Raw genomic sequence first — 16800 nt, forward strand, 5'->3', positions numbered from 1 at the left:
ATACTGATCTTACATAAGAGATGTAAGATACTGATCTGTCATCCCTACAGGGGTGTGCTCTACACTTTAGAGGATCTAAAATGGCACTAGACTACTATTTTTGGGCATTTGCACCGTTCCAAAGTGATTAGAAATATTAGTGCATTCATTTTACCTTTCCTTTAGTTCCTGTCCTGACTCCATCTGACTACAGCAATACTAAAAACACCAAACTCTAGCATTCATTTCTATATGAGATGTTATATGATGCATTTGCATCACATTTTATGTGATGAAGTCATGGTTCTTTAGTTGTTCCTTGCTGCAAGATATGGTCCTGAGAAGATCACAACAACAAATCATCTTTGTCTTCACTGGCAGTGGCCCTTGTGACCACGTTTATCTCTAACAGCTGGGGAACTTTTCATGGGTCAGTGAATCAGCAAAGCCAGGCCTTATCTTAACCCAGCACACAAATACACTGCCAAGCCTGCTGTGAAAACTGTGGGACACCCAACCACAGCCAAAACAAGCAATAAATATAAAATCAGCCATGACAGTTCTTTCCATCTTGTAAACATGTGCAAAATTCCAGGTAGATCCTATGGTAGTGATACTTTGCCACTGATTTTTTTCCTACAGAAGTATTCCAGTGACAAACAGTTTCCAGAAAGAAAAATCATAATTGGACCTTTGTTTCATGGCTAAAAATGGACATAAATCCTAACCATGATACTTAAGACTGCTACTATTTCAATAGGAATAACTCACCAAAAGACTGAGTACACATGGCATACTGTGTCTTAAGGTCCAGGGAAAAAAAAACATAAAGAATCACTTATAGGATTATAAGAATGGACAAGAGCTGACCAAGAATTTTGCCAATGCCATATTAAATCCATTTTTCTTTTTTAACAAAATTCAACATATGAACAACTCCTGTGCTTAACAGTGGTGTCATCTGATAATGAGATACATTGTATTAGAAAAGAGGAATTACAAGATCTGCTCCAGCAGTGTTTCTATTTTCAAAAGAAAAACAGAAAAAAATTCTTAGAAAATAAAACTCTAGCCATATTGATCCACTAAGACTCTAAGACAATCGTGATCCTACTGTCAGATATCATGGTGTTACATTCTGCTGAATGGCATTTTATTGAATAGACTGAGTAGATAATACAAAAGCCAGCATCTAATTATTGAAACTTCCATATATCTGAACACACAAATGAAAATTAAACAAACAAACAAACAAAAACACAAAAAAACCCAAAAACAAACCCAGCAGTAATAAACAAGTTGTCACAATAATTTCTTCAATTCAATGGAGGCATTAATTACATACAGTGCCTTTTGCTATTCATCAGAGAGTTTTCAAGTGCTTTACAAATTTTAAGTCTTACAAAGGGATCATTTGCTCACTACTACTGAAAGATACATGCATTTCAGGTGCAAAGTAGCAGCTGGTTAACGAGCACACTGCAACATTACAGAAGAGGTTAGGGCAGAGGTGGAGAAGAATGCCTTAGTACATGGTGACTGTAGAGAAATCCATAGAGGCAGAATGTAACCACCTGAACTGGATTCAGGCCAGAGCTCCAGCAATAACATCCCTTCCTATCTGAAAAATGCATTGGGAGCATTAATGGCTAAAATTACATGGGCTTCATGACAATTATATACTTTATTTAAAGGGAAGAATTTTAGGAAAGAGGCATCACCTTTTTCCTTCTGTAATTTTAATACAGTGAAATGTAGTTGACATAATCCCTGCCCAAAGAACATATGAGGATGTTTTATAAGAAATATCAATGTAAGAACCAACGCTGAAGAAGAGTCTTCTCCCTACTCTAACACAAATATGACCCACACGTGTCTATTCTTGCCTCTTGACAGCTGGAATTACAGCAGGTTATGAACCAAACATGTTATGGACTTCTGCTTAAAATACCGAAACTTTCCAAAGAGTAAAATGGATGAATGATGCATGACTGCTACAATGCCCTAAAGTAAATATAATTTACTGCATCACAGTCTAGATTGGAGTCTTAAGTTCATGTCCTTGTCTTTGTAAGTGAAATTTTGACATCTCACAATAAAGGACCAGGTTCTGTGGAAGCCCTCTCAAAGAGGTATCTTATGAGCTAGCAGTTCACTGACACAATGATTCTTAACACTTTAGAAGCCCTTTACTGTTTAGATGTTCTTCAAATGCTCTAAATACAAACATCAAGATCTCTACACAATGGCAATGGTAAAAAGAGAAAGCTTGTGAGCAATGCAGCTGATCTCCAAAGTTTTATCTGTCTCCCTTTTTTTACTTTTAAAAACCAGCCTCATTTTCCTATCTGGGGGAGGAGTGTAAAAAGGTCCATGGCAAAAAATGTGTTGCCTATATTCATGGAAGCAGGTAGAACATTCAAGAAAAGGATTTTCCTTGTTAAACAGTTTGGGACAAAAATTACTAAAATCATTCCTTATGCCCCATCTGATATATGCTTCTTAATAGAAGCATATATCAGCACTGCTCACTTAGATAAAGAGCTTTTCCTATGAGCTTAAACACAAGAATACTGCCAATGATCTGAAAGCAACACTGCAGATTTTATCTCACCTTATTTCTTTAATGGTACTGCCTAAATATTTACTCTTGCTATCATAATAAAATAAGCTCCTTCTGCCCTTCAAGTAACACTGTGGACATGAATCACAGACATTTATTACATGGAATGCAGATATCTGACTTGCCTTTCTGCTTCAGTGTCTCCATCTTAGTTCCTTAGAGAACAAACGCTATGTCAGGTTTCATAATTATAACTTGAGATGAAAACAATGCATCTGAGAGTGAAAAAATATTGAAAAATTCAAACCACCCATACCATGCCTTTTTTTGTTGTACAGAGTTCCCTTACAGCCAGTGAACAAGATGCTTTTGGTAAAGCTGCAAGGAAGCAGAATTACTCCATTTAATATTAAGTTTGTTACTTGGAAGTATAACTAAGGATACCCACCAATGACTTGGCCCTATAAACTACAAAACTGCTACTGGTGACCAAATGCCGTCTGCTTTTTTTCACCACCAAAACTAAAACAGATGAAAATGTTAACCTTAAAAATGCAATAAGGGAAGAGGGGTTGAGAAATATTGGGACATATATGTATTTGCAAAAAGGAAGCAGACTGACCCAGTATTAAATAATTAAATTTATTCTTAAAGAGACTTATGAAAGTGTGTATCTATTCATAACAACACACTTAACTGGATATATCCACATTTTATCATCTAGATGAAATGATCATGAATACAGACCTTTAAAATATGAAATTACGTACTTTAATAATAATAATTTCATTTTATTCATATCATATGCAGTGCAAAAATGTGTAGTCTTAACATATTTTCTCAAATCACGGTTGCTTTGCATCCCTAAGTTTGAAAAATGAAACAGTTGGAAGCACAATTCATATACCTATAAAGCAAAGAGGGGTACAGTTTTAAATAATTATGTCAAGAAATGACAACTCTACTCTTTGTAGAAGCACAGATGAATAATTACAAAGCCGGGACACAATTAAGCAATTTTGACTGTCGTATTCTTGAGCTGTCTTTCTGATGTGAAATGCTGTCATGCCCAGAAACACACTTCACACTGGACAGGCATCTTCCACTTTGAGCTACACTTATGCCAGTGAAATGAGGTCATGGTCTGGTCATTAAACAAGGCTTCCTCATCTGGCTCAATGCCTCTTATCCAGCCAGACTTCCCCAGTCTTTATTAAAAGCAGGCATGATACAATGTTCAATATTTTGACAAAAGAAAACATAAACATAACAGAATAATGAAGTTTAGCTCACCTACATAGTGAGAAGGAATACTGCATTGTAACATTAAACTGTTTTCTAATAAATGATTGTATCTTTCCATAAGACAGTCATATCACAAACAGATGCATTTCCAACAAAAGATGAAATGAAGCAAAGCAGAAGAAAGTGTAGTGTTCTGTTAAATAAAATAGGGAATAATGAAAGGAAAAAAAATTTATACAAAATAAAATATTTATGACTTAGTGATGACTGGTGATTGCTAGATACTTTCGCATTTGAGTAAACACAAGCTAGTCAGATGGAAATTTCTTGCTTTTATTCTCATTTTGTGTATTTTTTTCTTGGTGGGGTATTTTGCTCTCCCAAGTATTTCATGTCAAGACTAAAATGAAAACAACTCCCCACATCACAGCCTCTTTAGATCATCAGTCTGCCTTTTATGCTGAATAAGCCACACCATCTCTTGCTTATCATAATGGGGGGTAAAAAATCCACATAAGTTAGGATTTTTTGTTGGTTTGTTGTTTTTAGGGTTTTTTATCCCTGAAAAAGCAGGTCTGAAAGGCCCACTGTTGTTACTAAACCTGGCAGAAGATTTTCATGTGGCATCCACCAATATAAATACTAATCACTGCATCTCCTTTCCTGGTAAGCATAGACTGGCACAGTGCCTGCTGCCTTAGGTGAAAGGAAAAAACCCCACATTATGGGAAGCTCATTATCATCAAGGTCTTACATATCACTATGTCAACTTACTAAGTTTTTCTGATGACCAATACTGGATATGCCGCAATATTCCTCTGAGTTTGGATCAAGGTGTAACCTCTAACTAGTTTCAGAAAGCTTAAAATATATTACCAGTACCTGCCTGTTAAATCTGGCTGAAGCTGGTCAAAGATATTGACAGCTATGTGGGAGTGGAACTGATGAGCAGAGAACACGAGATCCAGGAGATAGGAAGGCTGGAGAATAAAAACCCATTCTGTATGCAATGTATAACACATGACAGAACCCAAAAGTACAGTTATTGTGCACATCATCTTTGTGATTTATGGAGGAATGCTGCTTGCTGTGGCCTTCAAGCAGAGCTGTCAATAGCTGTACACATACTTAGCTGCATTTCAAAGCACAATGCAGAGAAAATTCTATGGGTCCTCTCAGACATTGAAAGAGTTTGCATGCATGTGTACTGTAAGCATGAATATCCGAGGAAATAAGCACAAACTCTAAACAATTTGGAGCGCTTTACAATACCTGCATCAAATTTAATATTTATTTTAAATTAGCCACTTCTGTGATACGTATATAATACTGTATGATGAGGGTAATTTCATAGCACCTTAAGAAGCATTAATTCATGCCATAAAAATAATTTACGATTTTACCATCAGTAATTTGTACTGTACCATTTATAAAGAAGAAAAAACTCTTCAGTATGACAATAAGAACAGTAAATTGGAGCCTTCTGCAAATTTTCTGAAATAAATGTGTGGTTTATCATAAGACTTAGTGGGTAAATAACTCAAAACTATACAAAAGGTTCAATTGTAGATATAAAAGTTAAAGATGTTATCCCTAAATTTGTTAAGTAATTTACCCTTAGCTATTGACTTGAAAAGAGGTTTAATCCAGAAAAGTAGTTTCAAATTTGAGAGAGACTTTTTCTCTTACACTATTAAGTTGGATGCAATTCACAGAGTAGACTCTTAAATGAAAGATCTGTTAGATAAATTTTTAAAAAACTGTTAGATAAATTTTTAAAAAACTTCACCAGATCCAAAATCTGATTAGATAAGAATTGTAAAAGATGACATACATATGCTATACCTAACACAATTCAGCTGTTGCATTTGGCCAGATTCAAAAGTGGTTTGCTGTGAATAGGATCTCTACCACAGCTTAAAAGTAACTTATTCCATTCACTACACATATGAAGCTGAAATAACTAAAGGCAGTGGTAAACAATATATCAAAGCAATGTTTGTATCAGAACTGTTAACATTTTAGTAGTTATAAATTAATCAGTCTGAATTAATTTGTAACATGCTGCAATTGTACTCATGATAATGCATTTATCCGGCAACACTGTTATGCTACCAAACAGAGCATTTCCATAACCACTACATTATTATTCAGCATTATTGGAAATCTGCAATAAATTATTGATGGTATACTTTAGAGAAAAAGCAGCAAATAGAAAGCAAGTAGACTGAAAACTTGAGCAGCGTTTCAAGAAAGATCTGCAGTACTTAAGCACTCAGCACACCACAGATTGCTGTTATCAAGTACTGATCAACAATGGAAAAAGAAGGCCAAGTGGAGAATTCACATTCTCATTCTGATTGCTTCAGCAGGATGCCCAGAGTTGATGGAGGCTGTATGAAATGCTCAGATTACTGAAACTGTCTCACTGATGCTGTCAATGTTTATTAGCAGGACATCACATTAATAACATCATACAAAATTAGAATCAACTAGTTCATAAAAGCCAGGAAACACCATAGGTGTGAGCTCTGCAATAGAAGTTAACATACAAGGCAGGGGACAACTTGTCAGAAAAAATTGCATTTTTTCACAAAAATATATCACACAGTTGTTGCGTTTCCTTGGACAGTGTAAAAATACTCTTTTAAGCTCAGTGACACATATTATTCCCTTTTTATGTGAAACAGAGGTTGAAACCAGAATTTGATAACATGGCCTCAGCCCAATTGACAGGTACCTGAAAATTTCTACATTTAAACACAGAAAAATTACTAAGGCTTTTATCCCCCATCTGACCACGTTTATCAGTCCTTTCATTTGAAAGGTTTCACCTCTTTTTTTACCTCAGCAAATGATGCAGCCAGGCTTTGGAGTTATTTTAAAAATAGTGTTAATGAATCATATTATTGTTCTCACTTTCATTTACTCTCCTACCTTTGCATCCTTGGGCTTAACCACTTTCATGAAGGCACCTCTTATCAAGGCTTCCTCTCTCTCCCTTCTGGTTACTTTCCGAGTATCAAGAAATTTCAGGTTTGTCAATTTGTGCAGGACAAAATATCTGACAGATATCAAAATACACAGAGTTAAAATCCAGTAATGCACAAAGACATACTCACAGACTAAAAAAATGACAGCCAAAAATAACAACAGCCTTTGTTTCCTCTCTGCATTCACCTCTTTCATGCAATGTAGCTTATGTGCAAAGTTATAGTACTTACTTTATTTTCTCAAATGAAGCCAAAACCATTTAATACCGGTGGATCAAACACAATAATCACTACAGACATGTATGTTCTCTCTGTATATTAGTGAGATATAAAGCCCACCAAAGAACAAAATAAGTTGGAAATTGTTTTGCATTGCCAGTTTGGGAAAAGGAATTTTGAGTGATACCAAAGATACCAACCCACACTGTGGGAGAAAATCAATCTGAGATATGGGAAATTGCCAGCCAACTTCTCTGCAAGAATTCTTACCATTTGCGAACACTCCTTTGGATTTTTTATTTTATTTTCCTAAAAACACAATGATCAGCATTTGGAAGGAGAATTTCAATTTGGTCCCACCAGAGAGACAAGGTGGCATTACAGAATACAGATTCCAACTCAGGATTAAGTCCAGAAGCAAGTGGGAGAAACTATTTATGGGAAATATATTTGAAGAATTCCAAGTTCTCATTAGGATTCATCAGTATTATATCCTATTTATCATTTCTACTAGAAGGATAGCAGCTTTCTAGCCTCAGAAAAACACTACTGGCTTCTCACTTGTGGAGGGAGAGAACATGGCAGAGCAAAACCAAAGCAAGGGACAACCATGGCAAATGCAAATCTCTAATCACCTCAAGTACAAATCATATGCATTTAGTCAACCAAATGTGAAGTAGATATGACAAAGTGAGGACAATATCAGACTTTTCCTGGCAGGGGGTAGAAAGGTGATGATAATGTTCCCCAGCCTAGCTGCTTTGCATAAACCCCAAGTGACTCAGAGAGCTCCACCTCATACCGATCCTCTCTGGCACTGGGAGGAAGAAATTAAAGAAACAGAAAAATCTGCATAACATTTTTGGGGAAAAAAAAAAAACAACAACAAAACAACACAAAAGAAAATGCTTCCAAAGGTAAAAGTTTATCTTATGATATTGTTGTCAAAACCAGATGAACATGTGAAAATTACTGTAATGCTCCCCCTTCTAAAACCAAGCAAAATTTAATGGTGCAAATAAAGCTTTCCATCACATACACCATTCCTCTGAAGCAACACCTTCATAAATTGTTAACAACTTAACCGGCAATACTCAGTTCTGAAATGCTCAGACAATTTAAATGTGAATCCCCAATCTATGGCACCCAATTATATCGGTAGAAGAAAAAGAGTCACTTCACAAAACAGAACATCTCCTAAGACCATTTTGTTGAACAACAGCTACAGACCTTTGAGAACAGACACATTCTCAGACTCATTCCAGCTTTCCTGGCTGCCCTTCCAGTCCTCCCCGGCATTTTGCTGGCCCTTATCTTTCACTGGAGGAGAAGCTATCCATCTTGCATTACTGGCAGAAAAGCTCTGATGACAACAGATTCTTTCAAATGAAGACATGTACAGAAGGAAACAATATGTCAAGAGTGAAGAAGAGTGAAGCTAAAAATGAGTAAAGACACCCACTAAGTGTAGGGTGAGAAAAGATGAATATTCAGGTGAAGAAAACATCGGTATTAGAAAATCAGCAAATGTTTAATGATGGAATGAAATATGCCATTGAAAAGCAGGCTGCAACAAAAATGACAACAGAATAAGACAGCACTGTCATCTATGCTGACTTTGGATCACAGCCCTAATGTCAGTCTCTCAATCATTTCAAAAGAGCTTAAAATTATAATAGCATTCCTTGATACAAATGTATTTTTGTATTTTTAAGCCATCCTGACTGCATTTCAAAAAACAGAATTAGCACTAGTACTTGTCAATTCCAGAAACAAAACCAAAAAACCCTACCCACACAAATTACTCCACAAGTCACAGGTTTGGGGTTGGTTCTTTTTTTTCAAACATGCACTCCTTAAGCGGAGCAAATACTAAAAAGTACCTACTATAAATATTATCCCAATGGTAGAAGGAAGGTATATGTGCAATTAATTATCTTAAAAAGTGATTCAAAATGCAATCTCATTTATTAATATTCTTTTTACTAAAGGTGGGATAAAAGGTACCTATTCTATTGGAAAACAATGCAATACATTCATATTAAATGGCTGAAGAAAAATATCAAGCTTCCTGGATATGTTTGAGCTAGAAATATGAAGATGCAGCTTCAATCTAAATGTAACACAAGTTTGCTACATAAAAAATACAGGAAAGGATTACCAAAGCCTGGGAATGAACATTCTACAATATCACTTCAACCCTTGTAAATTTAATCCAGGGTTATTTGTTGCACAAAATCTCTTTACTGTGATGTATGACTTAGTTACTAAGGTTATCACAGCAGTATCCTAAAGTTGCATAGTACATAAAACATTTCGGTTAACAATGCAGGGAGGTTAACTCCCACAGATAACCTACTATCAGAGGGTTAGACCAGATGACATGCCTCTGTCAGCTCTCAGGAGCTATTGATGGTTCAATCAGTTTGTTTTGAAGGTAAAGTACAACAAAAGGGCACTAAACTTATTCAAACTGTCAACAGGGACTATGGAATGTTGCTTGCAGGTAAGTAATTTTGGGTGTTTTAAGACTAATATCAAACACCAATGGCTGCAGAAAAAGACAGCTACTAATAACACAGAACACAGCCATCATAAAATACTTTATGGCAGGCACTGGGACCCATAAATTGCATGACACATTGCACCTGTTTCTGACTTGTAAAATCTCTAGTTAAAAGCATACTGGTTAACGAAGAAAGATCCATCTATAATCTACATTTAGTTTAGAAAGGTTTATTTAGATTAGAAGCTGGAGGGCAGGGTCTCCCTATTCCTCCTCCCCCTTTATTTTTCTTAATAATTTTAAAATTTAGCCCTGCTCCATGTGTTCTGAGACTGCTCTTACTGGGTTTTAACACCTTTGTTGTGGTGTGAAAAAAGGTTATTATCTTCAGTGATGAGGATCAAGGTGAGATTCAAAGAGAGAAAAGTAAATACTAGACACGCCAGGAAGGCACTTACAGATCCACTCATCATTGCCTGCAAACTGATCATCTAATTCACAATGGATTAAAGAAATTATTTATTTAAGTAAAGTTGCACCTTCTTTTATTCAAAATCATCTCCCCCACCCTGACTCTTGGCATGGATGCCATGAGTCTCATGAAAATAAGCTCATAACAGGTATTCATCATACCAACAGGACCACAAAAAATGACCACAGAATATAAAATTTCATGTTATTTCCATCTTAGTTTAGTAAAAATTACAATAAATATTAAAAAATCATTTACCAACTTTGTATGGGATACATGCAATAAGCATCATTTTAAGACTTTTCATACAGACCTGCCAGGATATTGGAAAAAAAGGCATATTTGCAAACTCTTCTGCTGAACCTTTAGTGAAAGACTTGCAAGAACTAGATTCTGTGTAGTATTCAAGTTTGTACTATAATTAACAAAAACTGGAACATAAAACTGTACTATATGCATCAATATTTAATTTAAAAATAAAAAAAATCTGTTGTGAAAAGTTGAGAAATATTTGCCCACAAGAATGCAGAAGTATCCAGCTCTACCTGTATTATACCTGCAACATGCTCTGTTTCAGAAAGTGTTTACTTTCATTTTTCTGTTTTCTGTGCTACTATATTTCCTTTCCTTAACAATCATAGAACATGAATAATATGCCTACTTCAAACTTTGAAGGACTGATCATGCTCTCAGTTACATTATTATAAACTAGGAAAAAAAAAAGTAATCTGAAGCTGGCTAAGTTAGATAAGCATTTAAATGGGGAAAGACAAAAAAAAAAAGGAAATCAGAAGAATTGAAATATTTGTGACAGTGAACTAGTGTCATAAACACTATGTTCTGTGACTGTTTCTTCTGCACCCCCAAAAAATTTACCCTTCTACCTCCAAACAGCATATAGCTGGCTACAGAATTTCCTCTCTAACAAAGACATTTGTTAAATACACAGATAAGGAAGACAGGTCATAAACTTAAACCAGCATCTTCCAGAAGAGAGGCCAGGATGTTGGCATGAGGTTTGTTAGAGGATCACACGAGACCCTGAGCAGCCTTGGCACTGGCTGGTGATGACCATGTAATTCTGAGGGGCTTGCAAGTCACGTGGAAATCCACACCACTTCCCAAAGTTTTAACACACTCTGTTCTTCTTCAGCGTAGCAAACTCTGTGAATTAGAAAAGTCTTTCTCTATATGTGTTACAGTAATTATAGTGTTGCCTCGATTTACTACGTTAGTACAGACAAATTGGGTATTACAGACTTTGATTTATTTGGCTGAACAAAAACATGGAAATTGTTCTCGCTCATGGACTCTTCCAGTGCCCAGTCTCAGATGGACCTGGTGTGGCCATTTGATGTCTTTCAAGCACACTTTTCCTTCCAGGTACTGGTGAGATGACAAGGTTTCACTCAGACACTGAAGTAGCACAGGTTCATAGATTGTACAGCTGCAAGGGAATACCCTAATCACCGAATTAAGTTCATGAAGAACATACACAGAATGACCACAGACTTCAATCCCTCCTGCTTAAAGAGAGCCTCAACAGTAAGTTCTCATCATTATATATTAGCATTATTTTCATTACAGAGTGAGGATTTCTAGTCTGCTACTACTTATGAACATAAATATTTATATTACCATCCAAATACAAGACTATTTAAATAGAAAAGCAAATCCTGTAGCATTAAAAAAAAAATAAAACAAAACCACGATAAAACAAAATGAAACTGCAAGAACACTGAAAATGCTAGAAGACCCATAATTTCTCACAATCAAAACTGTGGGATGGGAATAGCTGATTTAGCTTGAAAAGTTAATCCATACAAACACACGCACTTCCTTTCTTGCTGTTATATCTTAAGAGGACTTCATAAGGTTATCATCATTTGCTCCCCCAGCCAAAGATAGCATATCTAGTTCATGTACTTTTAAGCTAATTTAAAATAAACTCTGGCATTTGTTTCCACTTGCCCTTGTTTCCATGTCAACAGCATTTAATGAATGCATCATTCCAGGAAATGTCAATAAGGAGCAAAGAAGAATGAACAAGCACTGAAAACTTCACACATGGCATGAATTGCTCACAATCATATCGCTTTAATGAAAATAGGTGAGGTCACCTGCAGAATTCACAAATGCTTTGTAATACATTGTGACCCAGATGATTTTTCACAGTTCACTAACACCACGTTTGAAGTTTTCTCTGCAAACAATACACCCACAGGACTGACCAACTGTGAGTACAACAGAAGCAACCAGCAATTACTGTGTTGACTTCTGCTACTTTGATCTCTGGGTCATGACCTTTGTTTTCCTGCAATCTTCAAAGCAGAGATTGGAGACTAGGTTATTTTAGAGGACACTGTTTTGCAACCTATTTTTCTGTGTTTCTTCCCTCCTATTGTAGCCAAAAGCTTTTAAATTTTCCTATCACCATTACATATTAGACATTCTGCTTTCCCTTGCCCTCACCACCAAAATATACCTTTGCAAAATAATAACCCAAATACAGAAAGCTTCAAAAATAAGATCAAGAGAACTTAAAGATTATTTTTTAGTAGTAAGAAACTAAAGCCATTTTAACAATGATGGAAAAAACCCATGAGTCTTTAAAATGAACCAAACAGGTTTGCCTATAAAAATATCATAGAAGGGAACTTTCCATTTTCTTTTTTTTGTCCAAGCAAAAGTTCCAATAACCCAGAGATCTTTTCATCAATCTATTCTCCTACACATTTTAAATGTAAGAAGGAATAGCAGGGATGACAAAAAAAAACCCTTTTCTTCTTCCCAAAAAAAAATCTCATTCAAAAGTTGCTGTGGTTCTTAGACAAAAAATAACTACTTTGAGAAAAATACAGAATAATGTCTCAGTATAAAGTGTAGTTTTAATGTAAGACTAGAAAAGAGCTCTAGTAATGAAATTATAGAAATGGTATACCAATGGATCACCTGAAGAACCAGATCATAATTTCTTGACCACAAGCATACTTTTGTAATTTTCCAAGTATTTTTGATAAAACCTAATTAAAGTAAATAATATTACTTTTAACCTCCGTTTTTATGATCATTGTGAATTGCCAGACTTTGAATTTAAAAAAAAAAATTATTTTCCACATTTTTTAACATTAGGATTTTGGGGGGTTAACAGATCTTTTCAGTTTGTTGGAATTAGAAGATTAAGTAAAGCTTTGATTTCTAGCACCTTTCTCTTTCTGGTTGAGGAATTAAATAGCCTGAACTCTAATTGAACTCAGTAGGAACAAAATTAAAGCTCAATGAAAAATGAAGCTCTGGTTCCAATGGCCACTGCAAAAATTTACAACAAGTTCCCATTCAGAACAAAACAAAGTTAGCTGAAATTATGGAGAAGCACAATGTTTGCATAATTCAAGTTTTTACATAATTCAACTTCACATGAATGAAATCTTTTGATGGTTTCTGATAAATTTCAAAAAAAAATCTTAGGGAAAAAAAGCTATTTCAAATCATTAAAAAATGCTGAAACTGGAAGAGACAAAAGTTGTGTTCAAGATGATTCAGAATGCGTATTGAAAACTCTGAATTAGCTACTCAGAGTAAAATTAGAAGAGTACTTGTAATCAGTTCCATCATGCAGGTGATATATATTCCCCTAAAGATTGGCAGATAGATCAATTGATTGATCCCTGGTTTTGGGTTTTGAATCTAATGCTGTCTAGCAAACACATTTCATATAATGCAACAAATAATAACGGAAAAGGATCAGGAAGCTTTCATTATAGCAGCAGAACCATAAATCATTCAACTAATTAGAAGCCCATTCTTCTTTCTTAAAAGTACTTCAATCAACCTAGTTTATCCAGAAAAAAACACCCAGGGTTTTGAAAAATTGAGAGGAAATAAAATGGAAGCAAAGTTGCAGTTTCCAGCAAATATATAAATAGAATCCCTTCACACTTTGACATCGTGGTTTACCACTATGTGACCTAAAACTACCCTGACCTCTCTGAAATCAACATTTTTGCATTGAAATGAAACAAGGGACGTGCTTGTTTTGATGTATGGCTCTGTGACATATTATAAATATTACATCACATAACCACAGAGGATGTCAATCAATAAGGAATTTTTTCAGAGAGCACTAAATGAACCATGGGTTCTTGCCTCTGAATGGCTCCTTTAACATACTACTTTTGCTTAAATGATTAATAGGAGACATATTGTCAGAAAACATACTTAAAGTGAAAAACAGTAAACTGTAGAAATATCATTCATTTTTTAAGCAATTATCTAGAGCACATGTCACATAAATTTACATAGAGGCAGCACTATTATAGTCTTGTAAGCTGGATAGTAGGCATACCTTCCACTTAAGTGTGAAAGCAATGGGAAAATATTTTATTAAACCTAGGCTGCTCTACTCCATGAAAACCAAAATGCTAAGCTGGATTCAAAAGTGGAATCATTAAAAGGTGAAAGTGTGACAACCTAGAAATCCTTCTGAAAAATTTGAAACAAACTAAAAAGTATATGTGCCCATCTGGGACAGTTGTGCTGCTGTTAAACCTTCATCATTTCTGAATGCAACGAATTCAAGCCCATAAATTCCCCATAAAACTGCTTTTAGGCTCCTCAACTTTGTATTGTTTTATCCTAACTCCTAGAGCACAGTTTGGATTACCTGAAGATAAGATCAGAGTTTATTATATAACTTGGAATACTGTGGATGATCCCAATAAAAAGCAAGCTCAGCCTCTGCAAGGCAAGGTGACCAGCACTGCTTGGCTCGGACCCCCCTCCAAATGCCCTTTGGAGCCAATGTGAAAAGTGCCAGCACACAAGGACTGAAATAATGCCTCAGGGGGTAGCAAGGAAAAATACTTCTAATGTCTCTTTTTTCCTGCATAATCAATGTCTCACCTGCCTTAAGGTTGTAGCTCTGAAAATTACATCACTTAGCAGACATTCCATAGGTTATGGATCTATATTCATAACCATCATCAGTTACGAGTATTTCTGAGGGTTTTTTTTAAATAATCCTTACAACTTTTAGCAACATTTCAGTTGGACTTATAGTATTTTATCAAGTCTCCATATTAAATTTCAGATGACCTCTTGTGTAATCTAGCTCACTGACATTACATTATTAAGATAGTTTGGGGTTTTTTTATTAGAATGTAACTGCTCTGAAGTGGAGCAGCACAATATAGGAGGCAGCATTTATTCCATCTTAATAGTGCCTTGATAACTACAGTAGAAGCAACTTAGCACCATATCAAACATGAGCAGAAGACAAGGCAACTGGCTATCTCAGTGGAGTGATTTGTTTTTTCTTTTTTTTAACTGCCTTTCACCCTTAGTGTATGCAAACCTTGCCTTATTTTGGCCTTAAAGAAGGAAATGCCTTTAGTAGGGGTATATGAATACTCACATTCAGGAAATCCTGTGCACACCTGCTCAACTCAGACATGTGCTACACAGCACTGAAATGTTTCTTGAAACAAGGTTCCTGAGCATGATCTCACTGAAATGGGGGCTACTCAAATTCCCAAGTGTTCCGTGGCAGAACATTACAGTGCTTTCAGAAGAGAGTAGATGTTTGTTTGAGACTCTGGGTTGATTTTAGTTTAATATTTTTTCAGTAGTAAAACAAAACTTTCATGCTTTATCACATCCACAAATGAAAACACTAACCTGTATCTCTGGTAGTCATCTTCATCCTTTTCTTTGCAGACCAGTTCGTTTGGGCAAGCAATGTTTCCAAGCAAACTGAGATACTGTAGTGAGGGCACAACTTCAGCCAAATGGTCCAAAAGGCTTTCTAATTCTGTTATGTGTCAAAGGTAGTGGGTTAAGGCTTCAATGACATTAATGAAAAAAGCATTTGGAGTTGCATCACTGCTGATTTAAACATACATTTCAATAACTGACAATCAAATTTAGTATGGCATTCAGGAAAATGTCACATTAATTGTTCCAAGGGCAAACAGGGATAAACTTCAGTCAGTTTTTTGGCATGGAATGAAAGAATTGGGCTGTTTTGTCATTCTTTTCTCCGCCTTTCTTTCCTAGGTGGTTCACTACAAAACATTAAAACTTTGACAAAATGATGGATGCTGTGTGGTAAAATGGCTAGCAATTGCTGGAGCCATGAAACTTTTCCAGCATGGAAACAAACAGTTAGTTTCACAGCACATTCATCACTAATATATTCAGTCCACTGGAAAATGAGTTTAAAAAAAAAAAAAAGAAAAAGAAAAGTCAAACCACAACAACCCAGGTTCCCTCCCAGCATATAAACGCTTTGAGTGACACACAACACATTTCTAACTACTCAATTAGGATATGCCAATTAATGCTTTACTGAGCGCAACCTAAAGGCTTTGGTGCTACAAATACTTTATATGTGAAGTTTTAAAGTCTTGTAAAGCATAAAATTTTTCATTAAAAGAGCCTTATATTTTGATGCTCATGAGGATATTTAACTTAACTGTGTTTCTGGGAACATAAATACGAAGGGTGCGCCTTCATTATTGTAAACCTGAATGAAACAAACCAGCAAACAAAGATTAAACTGTCTTTAACCACTGCAGTACTGGAAATCACATGTTAGGATTAAGCCTAACAACAATATTCAACCATTTGCACCTCAATTTGTTAATTGATCAAATAATTATTTTGTTGTTACGGCCTGGTATGACAGTCTCTAGGACTTGAAATACACATTCTAATTTACTTCAATTTACATACAAAGATACTGGCGTGATTCTCAAAAAATATGCCATTCATGTGTGTGTCAAAAGTTTCCAATACTTAAAACCAACTGACATAAACAAGGGTA

General features: G+C 35.5%; 1 protein-coding gene across 1 annotated transcript in view; it reads right to left on the reverse strand.

Moving 5' to 3' along the window:
- LRMDA (leucine rich melanocyte differentiation associated) overlaps positions 1 to 16800 on the reverse strand; it is a 601006-nt gene that overhangs the window by 234339 nt on the left and 349867 nt on the right. The window contains 2 exon segments of the mRNA XM_084209966.1: positions 6725 to 6851; positions 15654 to 15784. Coding sequence (XP_084066092.1) covers positions 6725 to 6851; positions 15654 to 15784 — 258 coding nt within the window.

The sequence above is a fragment of the Fringilla coelebs genome, assembly GCF_963513975.1.
Source record: "Fringilla coelebs genome assembly, chromosome: 8".
In the NCBI taxonomy this organism is placed as follows: Eukaryota; Metazoa; Chordata; class Aves; order Passeriformes; family Fringillidae; genus Fringilla; species Fringilla coelebs.